The 15215-nt window shown below is 45.1% G+C and overlaps 1 protein-coding gene across 2 annotated transcripts in view; it reads left to right on the forward strand.

The window, feature by feature from the left end:
* The window catches only part of mnd1 (meiotic nuclear divisions 1 homolog (S. cerevisiae)), a 91994-nt gene that overhangs the window by 20166 nt on the left and 56613 nt on the right, over positions 1-15215 (forward strand). For both annotated transcript variants that reach the window (XM_052042336.1, XM_052042345.1), the window contains 2 exons: positions 1222-1279; positions 14962-15110. In XM_052042336.1, coding sequence (XP_051898296.1) covers positions 1222-1279; positions 14962-15110 — 207 coding nt within the window. The remainder of the gene's footprint in view (positions 1-1221; positions 1280-14961; positions 15111-15215) is intronic.

Here is a 15215-nt window from a genome sequence, read left to right on the forward strand (position 1 = left end):
AAAATTAAGAATGAATGGGAAAGTGAACTCCAGACATCTATACCTACAGAGACTTGGAAGAAAATTCTTCATTTAGTTAATACATCTTCAATGTGTGCCAGACACTCGTTGACACAGTTTAAGGTAGTTCACAGGACCCATATGTCAAAAGATAAGCTAGCTCGTTTTTATCAACATATAAATCCTATATGCGACAGATGTAAATCGAATGTGGCTTCTTTGACACATGTTTTGGTCCTTTCCTCTTTTGGAAAAATATTGGAAAGATGTTTTTAACATTATTTCAAATGTATTGAAGATTGATTTACAACCTCATCCTATCACTGCAATTTTTGGTTTACCAAGGATAGAATCTGGCCATCTATCTGCCTCCGCTAACCGTATGATTGCCTTTGTTACATTAATGGCCAAACGATCCATTTTGCTTAAGTGGAAGGATCCAATACCCCCTACTACTTTTCAATGGTTCTCTCAAACTATATCATGTTTAAACTTGGAAAAAATTAGGAGTGGTACTGTTGATCCTTGGCTTAAATTTGAGGAAGTTTGGAGTCCATTTATTCAATATTTTCACATGATATAGATCCCCTTATAATGACCTTTCAATTTCGAGGAACGGGGTTGATGACATAATGTTGCTCTGTTTCTATTGAGAAATTTTACTCCAGTTTTTTTTCTGTTTTTTTCATTTTTTTTCTTTAGCTTAGTTTGGTTTGATATATTGTTTATAATTTTTCTTATTGTTTTGGGTTTTTTCTTTTTTTATATTTTATAATAAATCTTTTTCTTTTATATTATATTCATTCACTAACAGATCATTGGATCTACAGATTTTTTTATACTCTGTTGTTCTTTATGATTATCCATGTCATGATTGTTCTCTTGATCTCTTTGTATTACATGTATAAACATTGATATATTAATCTGTATTAATTTGAAAACTAATAAAAAGATTGAAAAAAATAATAGACTTGCAGCTTTCCTACAAGTACCTTTGTTGTTATAGAATGGTTTCAGTTGAAGTATTAGTTGAAATGGGTTCTCTACTGCTACTTCGTGTTTTTTTTTATTTCGAGGCCCGCTTAAAACATTTGGATATTCACAAGCAACAGATTACAATGAATAGCCTAGCTTGAGTTATTCCTGTTGAATTTTTTTTTAAAAAATGAAAAATCCGTTAATGATGATTTACAGTAAAACTTTCTTGTTCTTTTTTTTTAGAAAGATGTGTTTCAGCTTAAAGATTTGGAGAAGATTGCCCCAAAGGAGAAAGGAATCAGTAGGTATCATGGTTACTACTTCCTGCTTGACCCATGAGATTACAGATTTTGGTTACTGTTTATGTCTCATTTCATATCTGCACAATCAGAAAACACAGATTACATAATTTTGGTGCATACAGTTGCCACCCTTAAGTGGAAGTTATGGCATATTTTACTGCACAGCTTTTTTTTTAGAAAAGTGAAACTAGTGTGTACCACTGGAAAATGCATGGTTTGGATGTTACCATTTCATCTCTAGTCACATCTATTATTGGTTGATTAATGTTTCCATGCTAATGTAGCAGCTGCTACTGTGATGCGAGAATAAAGACACGAGTCTGCAAGCTGTGGAACAAGATTGATTTATTTACCCGTCTTGCGCGGGCCTTTTAAGCCGCGCAGTTCCCGCCTTCTGAAAACAGAAATGACGTACGTGCTACGTCATTGAAATCTTTTTGCGCGTGTGGGTTCTCCCCCGTCGCTCGGGGAAGACGAAGGCCCAGTGCCATCTTGGGCCCCGCCACTCTGACGACGCGCACCCTGACTACCGAGCTGGTTCGCCTGTGCGGACGATGAGTTCCCCCCCCGGAACCAGCGATATGGTCCCCAAAGTTCGTGGGCTGTGCTAGCTGTTGCTTAGGTGGTCGGCCTCTGCGTCATGATGTTGGGACCTCGACCGATTGTTGGAGGTCTAAATGGGCTGGTTTGAGGCAGTCCGTCGTGAAGACTTCTTCCTTGCCCCCAATGCCCAAAATAAAGGTGAACCCATTATTTCTGACGTCCCAGAATGGCCCCTCATATGGTCGTTGCAATGGTGCCCGGGGCATGCCCCGCGAATGAAAGCGAACTTAGTCTCGTAGTTCCCTGGGCTCACAGGATGGGGAGTGACCATGTCGCGAAGTGGGAATTGGTGCCAAGCTGCCGAGCCTCTCACGCAGTCTTTCCAGGACTGCCGTGGGTTGTTCCTCTTGCCCCCTAAAGGTGGGTATGAGCTCTCCTGGGACAACCAGGGGCGCACCGTACACAAGTTCAGCTGACGAAGTGTGGAGATCCTCCTTGGAGGCAGTGCGTATGCCGAGCAGGACCCAAGGAAGTTCTTCGACCCAGTTAGGACCTTTCAGGCGGGCCATCAGGGCTGATTTCAGATGGTGGTGGAAACGTTCTACCAACCCGTTTGACTGAGGGTGGTAGGCTGTGGTGGTGTGCAGCTGTGTTCCTAGCATGTTCGCTAATGCAGACCATAGGCTGGAGGTAAACTAGGCGCCTCTGTCTGAAGTGATGTGGGCCAGAACACCAAAGTGCGAGACCCAAGTTGTGAGCAGTGCCCGAGCGCAGGAATCGGTCATGATGTCTGAGAGAGGGGTTGCCTCTGGCCACCTTGTGAACCGGTCCACGATGGTAAGGAGGTACCGTGCTCCTCTTGAAACTGGCAGGGGACCAACGAGGTCGACGTGAATGTTGACGAACCTTCTACGGGTAGGCTCGAACTGCTGTGGCGGGACCTTGGTGTGTCGTTGGATTTTTGATGTCTGGCAGTGCGGACAAGTCTTGGCCCACTCACTGACCTGTTTGCGCAGGCCGTGCCAGTCGAACTTTCTGGCGACTAGTTGGACAGTTGATCTGGTGGACGGGTGAGCCAACCCGTGTACCAAGTCGAAAATGCGTTTCCACCAGGCTGCAGGAACTATAGAGCAGGGCTGACCGGTTGCGATGTCGCACAGGAGGGTCCGCTGACCTGGGCCAACTATGAAATCTTGGAGCTGCAGGCCTGAGACTGCGGTTCTGTAGCTGGGCAGCTCGTCGTCGGCTTGCTGTGCGTCAGCCAGGGCCGTGTAGTCTACACCCAGGGACAGGCTGTGGATGGTCGGTCTGGAGAGCGCGTCAGCAACGACATTGTCCTTTCCAGAGACATGTTGGATATCCATTGTGAACTCGGAAATGTAGGACAAATGTCGCTGCTGGCGGGCTGACCAGGGATCAGAGATCTTAGAGAAGGCAAAAGACAATGGCTTGTGGTCAGTGAACACGGTGAAAGGCCTGCCTTCTAAAAGTACTGGAAATGCTGATTGCCAGGTACAACGCCAGTAGTTCTCGATCAAAAGCGCTGTATTTGAGTTCGGGTGGCCTAAGGTGCCTGCTGAAAAACGCCAAGGGTTGCCAACGGCCTTCGATTAGTTGTTCCAGTACCCCACCGATTGCAGTATTGAATGCGTCCACCGTGAGGGCGGTTGGGACGTCTGTCCTGGGGTGTACCAGCATCGCGGCGTCTGCTAGGGCTTCTTTGGCCTTAACGAAGGCAGCCGTGGCCTTGTCATCCCAGGTGATGTCCTTGCCCTTGCCAGACATCAGCGAGAACAAAGGGTGCATGATACTGGCTGCTGCAGCGATGAACCGATGGTAAAAGTTGACCATCCCAACAAACTCCTGCAGGCCTTTGACTGTGTTGGGGTGGGCAAAATGGCGGATAGCGGGTAGGGGTGTTGCTCCCTCGCTGGTGATTCTGTGGCCGAGGAATTCGATAGAGTCGAGTCCGAATTGGCACTTGGCCGGGTTGATAGTGAGGCCGAAATCACTGAGGCAGGAGTACAGTCGGCGGAGGTGGGAAAGGTGTTCTTGGTGGTTACAGCTGGCGATTAGGATGTCATCTAAATAAATGAACACGAAGTCCAGGTTGCGGCCTACCGCGTCCATCAGCAGCTGGAAGGTCTGTGCGGCGTTCTTAAGGCCAAACAGCATTCGAAGGAATTCAAAGAGGCCGAATGGAGTGATGTGCAGTTTTGGGGACGTCATCAAGGTGGACCAGGATTTGGTGGTATCCCTGGATGAGGTCCACCTTGGAGAAGATGTGAGCCCCGTGTAGGTTTGCCGCGGTCCTGGATATGAGGGACGGGGTAGCGGTCTGGGGTGGTGGCGTCATTCAGCCTGCGGTAGTCACCGCAGGGCCTCCACCCACCGGTGGCTTTGGGAACCAAGTGCAGGGGGGAGGCCCAGGGGCTGTCTGACCTGCAAACGATCCCCAGCTGCTCCATGTGGCGGAACTCCTCCTTCGCCAGGCTGAGCTTGTCTGGAGGTAGTCGTGCTCGAGCGTGAAGGGGTGGCCCTGTGGTAATGATGTGGTGCCGCACCCTGTGGTTGGGCATCGAATTCGTGAACTGAGGTGCCAGAACCAATGGGAACTCAGCTAGGAGCTTGGTGAACTCGTTGCCAGACAGGGAAACGGAGTCCAGGCGCGGGGCTGGTAGGCTGGCTTCTCCCAGAGAATAAGTCTGGAAGGTTCTGGAGCGCACTAGCCGTTTCCCTCGCAGGTCGACTAACAGGCTGTGGGCCCGGAGGAAGTCAGCTCCCAGGAGTGGCTGGGCGACGGCGGCAAGGGTAAAGTTCCAGATAAAACGGCTGTCGTTGAATTGTAATTGGACTGTACAGGTACCGAAAGTCCGTATCGTTGTGCAGTTTGCGGCTTTGAGGGTGGGGGTAAAACACTGACCTCTGCTCCAGTATCGACAAGGAAACGACACCCGGACTGCTCCTCCCAAACGAATAGGAGGCTGTGTTAGTGGCCAGCCACCGTAGCCATCAGTGGTGGCTGGCCCTGGCATTTCCCTGAAACTTGCAGGGTGGGCAACATCGGGCCACTGCGCCCCACCTCTGATGGTAGAAACACAGCTGGTCATCATTGTTGTCATCTGTGTTTCTGGGGTGTGGTCGCTCGGCTGCTGGGACTGGTTTAGGTAGGCGCTGGGCACGCGGTCTGGCGATTTGGCCGACGGACGAACTGCTCTCACGTTTGGCCTTCCACAGGACGTCTGCCTGGGCGGCTACCTCACGTGGGTTGCTGAAGTCGGCGTCGGCCAACAGCAGGTGAACGTCGTTGGGCAGCTGTTCGAGGAAGGCCTGCTTGAACATCAGGCAGGGCTTGTGTCCCTCAGCCAAGGCCAGCATCTCGTTCTTCAGGGCGGATGGAAATCTGTCCCCCAGGCCGTTGAGATGAAGCAGGCGGGCGGCGCACTCACAACAGGAGAGGCCGAAGGTCCGATTGAGAAGGGCCTTGAAAGCCGGGTACTTGCCTTCCTGTGGAGGAGACTGGATGAAGTCTCTGACCTGAGCGGCTGTCTCCTGGTCCAAGGAGCTGACCATGTGGTAGTACCGTGTGGAGTCGGAGGTGATCTGTCGAAGTTAGAACTGGGCTTTGGCCTGGTCGAACCACATGCGGGGCCGAAGCATCCAAAAGCTGGGCAGCTTGAGTGCCACTGCGTTGGCTGCTGCATTGTCGTTCATTGTGTGGGTCCAAAATCCGTTTGGACCGTCGGGGTCACCAATGTAGCGGCTGCTACCGCAATGCAAGAATAAAGACACGAGTCTGCAAGCTGTGGAACAAGACTGATTTATTTACCTGCCTTGCACGGGCCTTTTAAGCCGCGCAGTTCCTGCCGTCCGAAAACGGAAATGACGTACGTGCTACGTCATCGAAATCTTTTCACGCGCGTGTGTTCTCCCCTGTCACTCGGGGAAGACTAAGGCCCAGCGCCATCTTGGGCCCTGCCGCTCTGACGTGTGCCCCGACCACCAAGCCGGTTCGCCTACGCGGACGATGAGTCGTCACACTAACACAAAATTATATTAAGTTTGGTACAATTAACCATCAGAATGGGTTATCAATTTTGGTGGTGCAGAACTTTCTTGCAGATGGACCAGATGGATCATTCTGATATGAGCAATTAGTTTGCTTCAGCGCAGAATATGCTGATGTAAACCACTTGCTTTTATCGGAATGTTCCGAACTTCCCAAGTGGTTCTTGCTGCTGTAATTCTGACCTTGCTCTGAGTCCGATTAAGAACCATGTTTCTGAAGTTTTGAGATAGTCTGGGTACTTAATTGGTGTTGCTGCTTTTCCTTAGGCAGTTCCTCAGGATCAAGGAAGATTTGCTTCCACTCTGGTCTTTTGGGTTTTGAGGTGGCAAATGGGGGGATCATGGACTCTTCCACAAATGGGGCAGGGGGTTTCTGATGGGCAAGTGAGTAATTCATGAAGTGTTCTGCTCTGCACACCACCTATGCAGAGGTTCTGTTTGCTCACAATGCATGTGTTCTCAAATGTTCCTTCTTGGCTTGTGGTGCAGCTAATAGAGTCATTGCCTCTCAGCACCACAGATCCAGGTTCAATCCTGACCTCCGGTGCTCTCTGTGTGGAGTTTATACATTCTCCCTGTGACCCCAAAGATGTACTGGTTGGTAGGTTGATTGGCCACTATAAATTGCCCTTAGTGTGTAGGTAAGTGATTAAAATCTAGCGGGAGCTGAAGTAAATATGGGGAGAATAAGTGGGATTAATGTAGGATTTGTGTAAAAATGGGTGGTTGATGGTCAGTGTAGATTCAATGAGCCAAAGGGCTTGTTTCTGTGCTGAATTCCACATTCCATGACGTTCTGAGGCAGAGGTTTCCGGAGTTATTGGGGATATTTCACTTCAAGGAAGCTATGAGTACATCATTTCATCTTTTTCTCTATCCATGTGGAGCTCAGAGTGGAGTAACTCTTTCAGGAGTTTAGTGTGGTCTGACCAACTTAGCTGACAGAGAGTAACCAGGGCTTTGGTGATGGAGATATTTGGAAGATTTCATGGAGGCAACATTATTTATCTGTGCCTTGCTGTTTGCTTCAGATAATCTAGGTCTCAGAAGCATGTAGGGGAGTAGGGATCACAGTAGGTAGACAATGAACATATAGCCATTTGATCTCTTTAAATACTCATTTCCTCAATTGACCAAAGGCTGTGCTGGCTCATTGAAGGCAGTAGTGAATTTCATCATCACTGATGCCTTCACCAACTGGTGCTTCCATTCATATGCAAAGTAGTCTGCATTTACCAGGGTCTTGCGTGAGCCTTGATTGTGGGGGTGAGTTGGTGGAAAACCTTGGTCTTACGGTTGTTGAGTGTCTGGCCCGTGCTCTCGTATGCTTCTCTGAATGAGTTGGTGATGTCTTGAAGCATCCAAATATTCCATTCATAGCAGCAGAGAGGAATATTTATAGGGGAGTTTAAAAAAAAGCAAAGTAACTGAAACTCACCTCCATTAAGTACATTTGTTTGATACCTTGACTGTTTTTGATTATTTTAGTTGCATTTAAATTGATTCATTTTCATTGTCATCGAGTAATACAGCATGGAAAGAGGTCCTTCTGCCCAAATCATCCATGCTGACCAAGATGCTCATCTAAGCTAGTCCCATTTGCGTGCATTTGGCCCATATCCCTCTAAACCTTTCCTATCTTTGTACCTTCCAAATGTTCCATGAACATTGTTGTTGTACTTGCCTCAACTACTTCCTCTAGTAGTTTGTTCAATATAGGACCACCATCTGGGTGGAAAAAGTTGCCCCTCAGGTCCCTTTTAAATCTTTCCCCTGTCACCTTAAACTTATGCCCTCTAGTTTTTGATTCCCTTTCCCTGGGAAAAAGACTGTGCACATTCACCCTCTATGCCTGTCATGATTTTATACATCTCTATAAGGTCATCCCTCAATCTCACATATTCCAAAGAATAAGGTCTAGCCTGGCCAACCTCTTCGTATAACTCAGGCCCTTGAGTCCTAACAACATTCTTGTAAATTTTCTTTGGACTCTTTCCAGCTTAATGATATCTTTTACAGGGTGACCAAAACTGTACACGATACTCCAGGTATAGCTTCACCAACATCTTGCACAACTGCAACATAACAACCCAACTCCAACATAACAACCCAACTCCAATACTCAGTGCCATAACTGATGAAGGCCAGTGTGACAAAAGCCTTTTTCACCACCCTGTCTACCTATGACGCCACTTTCAGGGAACCATGTACTCGTACTCCTAGGTCCATCTATTCTACAGCACTCCCAAGGGCCCTACCATTCACTGTGAAAGTCCTATTCTAGTGTGATTTTCCCAAAATGCAACACATCACACATTAGAAATGAATGCCATTTGCCATTCCTCCACCCACTTACCTAGCTGATCAAGATTTCCCTGTAACTTTTGATAACCTTCACTGTCTATGGTACCACCTATTTTAATGTCATCAGCAAAATTACTAACCATACCTTTTCCATTCTCATCCAAATTGAATATCATTGGGTCCAGGAATGATCCCTTTGGCACATCATTAATAACAGAAGAAACAACCTTCCACTATCATCCTCCGCTTCCTCCCATCGAGCCAATGATGAATCCAGTAGCTCTTCCCTGGATCCTATGCGATTTAACCTTTCAGACTAGCCTTCCATACAGGGCCTTGTCAAAGGCTTTGCTAGCCCATACAGACAATGTTCATTGCCCTGCCCTCATCAATCCTCTAGAAAAACTGTAATAGATTCGTCAGGCATGACTTCTCACAGATGACTATCTTTAATCAGTTGTTGTCTATCCAAATCTGGTCGACCCTGTCCCTCAGAACCTCCTCCAGTAACTTACTTGCCAGTAACTTATCAGACTCACCGGCCTGTAGTTCCCTGGCTTGTCTTTGCTGTCCTTTTTAAATAATAGTATATCATTAGCTTCCCTTCAGTTCTTGGGAATTTCACCTGTGGCTAAAGATGATGCAAATATCCCTGCAACAGCCTCTGCAATTTCTTCCCTAGCTTCCCACAGGGTCTGAGAATGCACTTAGTCTGGCCCTGGGGATTTTTCCACGTTAATGTGCTTTAAGGTCACCAATTTCTTTTTGTAATTCTTTGTAATTATTGTTTATAATTATAATTATATTTTTAATATACAATAAAATGTTAATATTAAATATAATATATTCATATATATAATGAATTAATATATTAAAATAAATAAAATATATGCATATACATATGTGTGTATGTGTTTGTGTATATATATATTTTTTCATTCACCATAGTAAAAACTAATGAGAAATAATCATTTCTCACTCATCTCCTGTGGCTGCACACATGCTAATCTTTAAGGGGAACTATTCTCTCCCTAGCCACCCTTTTACTCTTAACGGTGCAGATCTCTTGAATTTTTCTAAACCTTGCCTGCCAGATACATCTCATGCCCTCTTTTTGCCCTTCTGATTTTCCTTTTCAGTGTACTTTGACACTTCTGATACTTGCTAAGGGATTTGCTTGATCCTGACTGCTCAGAAGATGATGTATCCCTCCTTTATCATGACCAGAGCCTCAAAATCTCTTGTCAATCAATATTTCCTAAACTTACCAGCCTTGCTCTTCACTCCTAACAGGAACATGCTGTCCCTACACTTTTGATATCATAATTTAAGACCGTAACTTGTGGACCAGTCCAATCTTTGTCCATAACTATTTTAAAGCTAATAGAATTATGGTCACTGGTCACAAAGTGTTTCCCTACCTCAATCCCTAAAAACAAGGGAATAACTAGGGACAAGGTAGGACTACTCAGAGATAAAGGAGGGACTCTATGCTCGGAGTCAGAGGGGTCTTGGGGACAAAGTCCATAGTTCCTTGAAAGTGGCCATGCAAGTAGATAGGGTGTTAAAGAAGGCGTATGGCATGCTTGCCTTCATTGGTCAGGGCCTTGAGTATACGAGTCAGGAAGTCATGGTGCAGCAGTATAAAACTTTAGAAGGATGTGGAGGCTTTGGAAAGGGTGCAGAAGAGGTTTACCAGGATGCTGCCTGGATTAAAGGGTATGAGCTATAAGGACAGGTTGGACAAACTTGGGTTTTCTTCTCTGGAACATTGGAGACTGAAGAGAGACCTGATGAAAGTTCATAAAATTATGAGAGGCATAGATAGGGTAGACAGTCAGAATCTTTTTCCCAGGATCGAAATGTCAAATACTAGAGGACATGCATTTAAGGTGAGGGGGAAAGTTTAATGGAGAGGAGCAGGAGAAGTTTTTTTCACACAGAGAGTAGTAGGTACCTGAGTTGTGGTGGAAGCAGATATGATGGGGGTGTTTAAGAGGCTTTTAGGTAGGCACATGAATATGCTGGGAATGGATGGATATTGATCATGTGCAGGCAGAAGGGATTTAGTTAATTTGGCAACATGTTGGCACAGATATGTGGGGTAAGGGCTGTACTATGTTCTTTGTCCTGTGTTGGCAACTACACTAAGTTCCTTGATGACTATAAAAACATTTAGAATACTCTTAAGAAGGAAATCGGGAGGGTAAAGAGAGGGTATGAGATGAATCTGGCAGATAAGGAAAATCCCGAAAAGTTATATAGATATATTAAAAGGGTGGCTAGGGAGAGAGAGTAGCTCCCCTTAGAGATCAGCAGGGCTGCCTATGTCTCAAGCTGCAGGAGATGGGTGGGATTTTTTAACAAACGTTTCTCCTTGGTGTTTACCGAGCAGAAAATCATGGTTGCTCAAGAGATAAGGGAAACATTCATATTACCAGGAGGAGGTATTTGCAGCCTTACGGCACATTCAGGTGGATAAATCCCAAGGGCCTAACCAAGTGCATCCTTGAACTTTGTGGGAGGCTAGAGAAGAAATTGCAGAGGCCCTTGTGGAGATATTTGCTTCATCATTAGCCAATGGTGAAGTTCCCAAAGACTGGAAGGTAGCTAATGTTGTTCGCTTGTTTAAGAAAGGTAGCAAGGACAAGCCAGGGATCTACAGGCCAGTCAGCCTGACATCAGTGGTAGGGAAGTGACTGGAGGGACAGGATCTACCAGCATTTGAACAGACAGAGTCTTATGAGGAGGGGTCAGTATGGTTTTGTGCGTGGAAAGTCATGCTTCATGAATCTTTTCGAGTTTTTTGAAGAGGTAACCAAAAAGGTAGATGAGGGTAGGGCAGTGGATGTTGTCTATTTGGACTTTAGCAAAGCCTTTGATGGGGCTCATGTGGTAGGCTGGATTGGAAGGTTAGGTCCCATGGAATCCAGGGAGAGCTGGTCAGGTGGATTCAAAATTGGCTCAGAGGTAGGAAGTAGCTCTGGGTACAGATAGATCAGGATGGTGGTTGAAGTTTGTTTCTCAGAATGGAGGCCAGTAACTAGTGGTGTGCCGCCGTGATCAGTGTTGGGACCCTTGTTATTCGTTATTTATATAAATGATTTGGATACGAATGTACAAGGCTTGATCAGTAAGTTTGCAGATGACACAAAATTAGTAGCTGTTGTTGATAGTGAAGAAGGTTATCGTAGATTACAGGGGGATCTTGATCAATTAGGAAAGTGGGCTGAAGCTTGATAAATGGATTTCAATACAGAAAAGTGTGAGGTTATACATTTAGGAAAATTAAACCAGCATAGGGATGTAATGGAACAGAGGGACCTGGGAGTACAGGTGCATCATTCGTTGAAAGCAGGGTCACAGCTACCTGTGTAGTGAAAAAGGCATTTAGCATGCTGGCCTTCATCAGTCAGTGCATTCAGTATCAGAGCTGGGACGTTACGTTGCAGTTGTATAAGTCTTTGGTGTAGCTGCATTTGGAGTTCTGTGTACAGTTTTGGTCACCCTGGTATAGGAAAGACATGATTAAACTGGAAAGAGTGCAGAAAAGATTTACGAGGATGTTGCCAGGACTAGAAAGCATGAGTTATAAGGAGAGGTTGGCCAGGCTAGGTCTTTAATCCTTGGAACGTTGGAGAATGAAGGGTGATCTTATAGAGGTTTATAAAATTATGAGAGACATAAATAAGGTGGATGGTAACAGTCTTTTCCCCAAGGTAGGGGAGTCCAAAACTAGGGAGTCATACATTTCGGGTGTGAAGGGAAATACTTAAAAGGGACCGGAGGGGCTTTTCCACGCAGAGGGTGGTGAGTATCTGGAACAAGCTGCCAGAGGAAGTGGGCGAGGCAGGTACAATAGTATCATTTAAGAAGCATTTGGATAGGTACATGGAGGGGCAGGGCTTAGAGGGATATGGGAAGAACACAGGAAACTGGGACTAGCTGGGTGGGCACTGCAGTTGGCATGAACTCCTTGGGCCAAAGGGCCTGTATCCATACTGTATTGCTCTGTGACTCTTAAGTCGTCCTTATTCACGAGTGTGAGAGGCACAGACTTCTTGCAGGTAACCAAAAAATGTAATACCTCAAAAGCTGAAAAGTATTGATGCTTTAGACCCCAGCTTCGATTTCAAACCAGGATCATGCTCTGGATCCCAACTCTGGCCACAACTCCACCCTGATGATCCTTGACTTTGACCTCAGCAATGGCGACATTCCCACTGTTGACTCCTTGCCAGTACAGGACATAAAATGCTGTCCATTTCATGCAAACAAGATTCATCAGATGCCACAGTGGAGGGCTCTGGAAGAAGGCATTATATTTATCAACATTCCCAATAATACACAGCCAATTTTGCCTAGATGTGGATCTACAGATAGTAAGAAAGCAGAAAATGAAGATATATTGTACTTTCTCTTTTGCCGTTCTAGAACTTTTTAGCCTGGCCAAATGGGTTTCTTTGCTTGGGATAAGAAGGGAGGAAACTGGCCTAGGCTGTTTGCACGTGACCATGCCTTTGTAGAGTTTGCTTTTCAAAGAAGGTTGGAAAGAATTCTGATAAGGTTGGAGGTGTTGTGGATAGTGTGGAGGGCTGTCAGAGGTTACAGCGGTTCATAGATATGATGCAAAACTGGGCTGAGAAGTGGCAGATGGAGTTCAACCCAGATAAGTGTGAAGTGGTTCATTTTGGTAGGTCAAATATGATGGCAGAATATAGTATGTATAATAGAATACAGTATAATGGTAAGACTCTTGGCAGTGTGGAGGATCAGAGGGATCTTGGGGCCCGAGTTCATAGGACGCTCAAGGCAGCTGCACAGGTTGACTCTGTGGTTAAGAAGGCATATGGTGTATTGTCCTTCATCAATCATGGAATTGAATTTAGGAGCCGAGAGGTAATGTTGCAGCTATGTAGGACACTGGTCAGACCCCACTTGGAGTACTGTGCTCAGTTCTGGTCGCCTCACTACAGGAAGGATGTAGAAGCCATAGAAAGGGTGTAGAGGAGATTTACAAGGATGTTTCCTGGATTGGGGAGCATGCCTTATAAAAACAGGTTGAGGGAACTCTGCCTTTCCTCCTTTGGAGTAACGGAGGATGAGGGGGGAATCTGATAGAGGTGTATAAGATGATGAGAGGCATTGATCATGTGGATAGTCAGAGGCTTTTTCCCAGGGCTGAAATGGTTGCCACAAGATGACATAGGTTTAAGGTGCTGGGGAGTAGGTATAGAGGAAATGTCAGAGGTAAGTTCTTTTACTCCGAGAGTGGTGAGTGCGTGGAATGGGCTGCCGGCAACGATGGTGGAGGGGGATTCGATAGGGTCTTTTAAGAGATTTTTGGATAGGTGCATGGAGCTTAGAAAAATAGAGGGCTATGGGTAAGCCTAGTAATTTCTAAGGTAGGGACATGTTCGGCACAGCTTTGTGGGCCAAAGGGCCTGAATTGCGCTGTAGATTTTCTGTTTCTATGTTTCTAATCCAGCACATTTGGGACTTTGCTGGTTCTACATTAGCAGATTTTCCAGACCACTGCATGTTATTCCTATTAATACTTCAAAACATTTTAAATAACTTTTATTATTAGATCATGTGAAGTATTTTAATAAATTTCTTCCCAGTGAACCCAATAAGATTAAAACAGGACTGTGGTAAATTTAAAAGGTAGCACAGGAACTGGGGCCCTGGTGGGTGAAAAGAGAGCACAAGAATTGGGGACCCGGCAAGTGGAAAGGGAGTGTGGAAACTGTTGCCTTGGTCAGTTGGAAGGAAGCGCAGGAACCGGGGCTCTGGCTAGCAGGAAGGGGATGCAGCAAGCACAAAATGGTGCTGAAACACAAGGATTCCCAGATGGTTGTATAGTAGTTGATTGGATTTTTACTGTATGCTGTTTGCTGTGTGGATCATATGTACAGAGCTTCCACAGTCCCCAGTGTCAGGCAATATAAACTAGAAAACATAGTTGAAAAGGGTTACAGGAGCAGAGAAATCTGGGAATCATTGAAGATGGTTGAGAAAGCTATTTGGGAAAACATAGGATCAAGAACTTATTAATAGTTACATAGAGTCCAACAGCAAGGATGTCAACATGCTTTAGAGTGTGTGCAGAAGAGACTTAATGGAATGTTTCCAGTGTTAGAAGATTTTAGTTATGTGGATAGACGAGAGAAACTGGGTTTACCTTTGGAATAGAGGAGGTTGAGGGGGAATCTGATAGAGGTTTTTAAAATCATGGAGGGTCTAGATGCAGAGAGAAACTCTTTGCATCAACAACCAGAGGACATGGAATCAAGAATCAACCAAAAATGATAAGTGGTTAGAATACACTAGCATGTGGAATAGTGGAGGCAAATACAGTTGTTGTGTTCAACAGGGAACCAGTAATCAAAAGGAAAAGATTTGCAGATCCAAGGGGTCACAATGTTCTGTGTTCCTTCACTGCAACATTGTTGATGAACCACCTTCGGTTTTTGTTTCGGATTGGTCAAAATGAGCTCGTGAAATATTTCTGATGAAGGGTCATTGACCTGAAACATTAATCCTGTTTTATTCTCCATGGGTGTTGTTTTCCAGTATTTTCTATGTTTCTTTTTCCAGATTTCCAGCATCTGCAGTTTTTTTTTCCATTGGTACATTGGTGGTGGAAAAACAAAGTTTCACAGCTTTATTTTAAATGTGATTAATATTTAGTTGGCTTTGAGAAGCAAATACAAATCTTTATCATATTTTTGCTTTCATGTTTCATGTGTTTTAACCATTTTAGCTTCGATATCAGTGAAGGAAGTCTTACAGAGTTTGGTGGATGATACTTTGGTGGACACTGATCGAATCGGAACTTCTAATTACTTCTGGGCATTTCCAAGTAAAGCTCTTCACGTTCGGAAACAAAAATTGGAAAAGTTGGAAAGTCAGGTAAATGTAGTGTTGGATATCACCAAAGTACTTGAGTTTAAGAAATTTTTAAATAACTTATCCATTTTTGCTTCTTAAAAAAGTTTACAAATTGCTCAAATGTAC

This window comes from Pristis pectinata, chromosome 2 (assembly GCF_009764475.1).
Source record: "Pristis pectinata isolate sPriPec2 chromosome 2, sPriPec2.1.pri, whole genome shotgun sequence".
NCBI lineage: Eukaryota > Metazoa > Chordata > Chondrichthyes > Rhinopristiformes > Pristidae > Pristis > Pristis pectinata.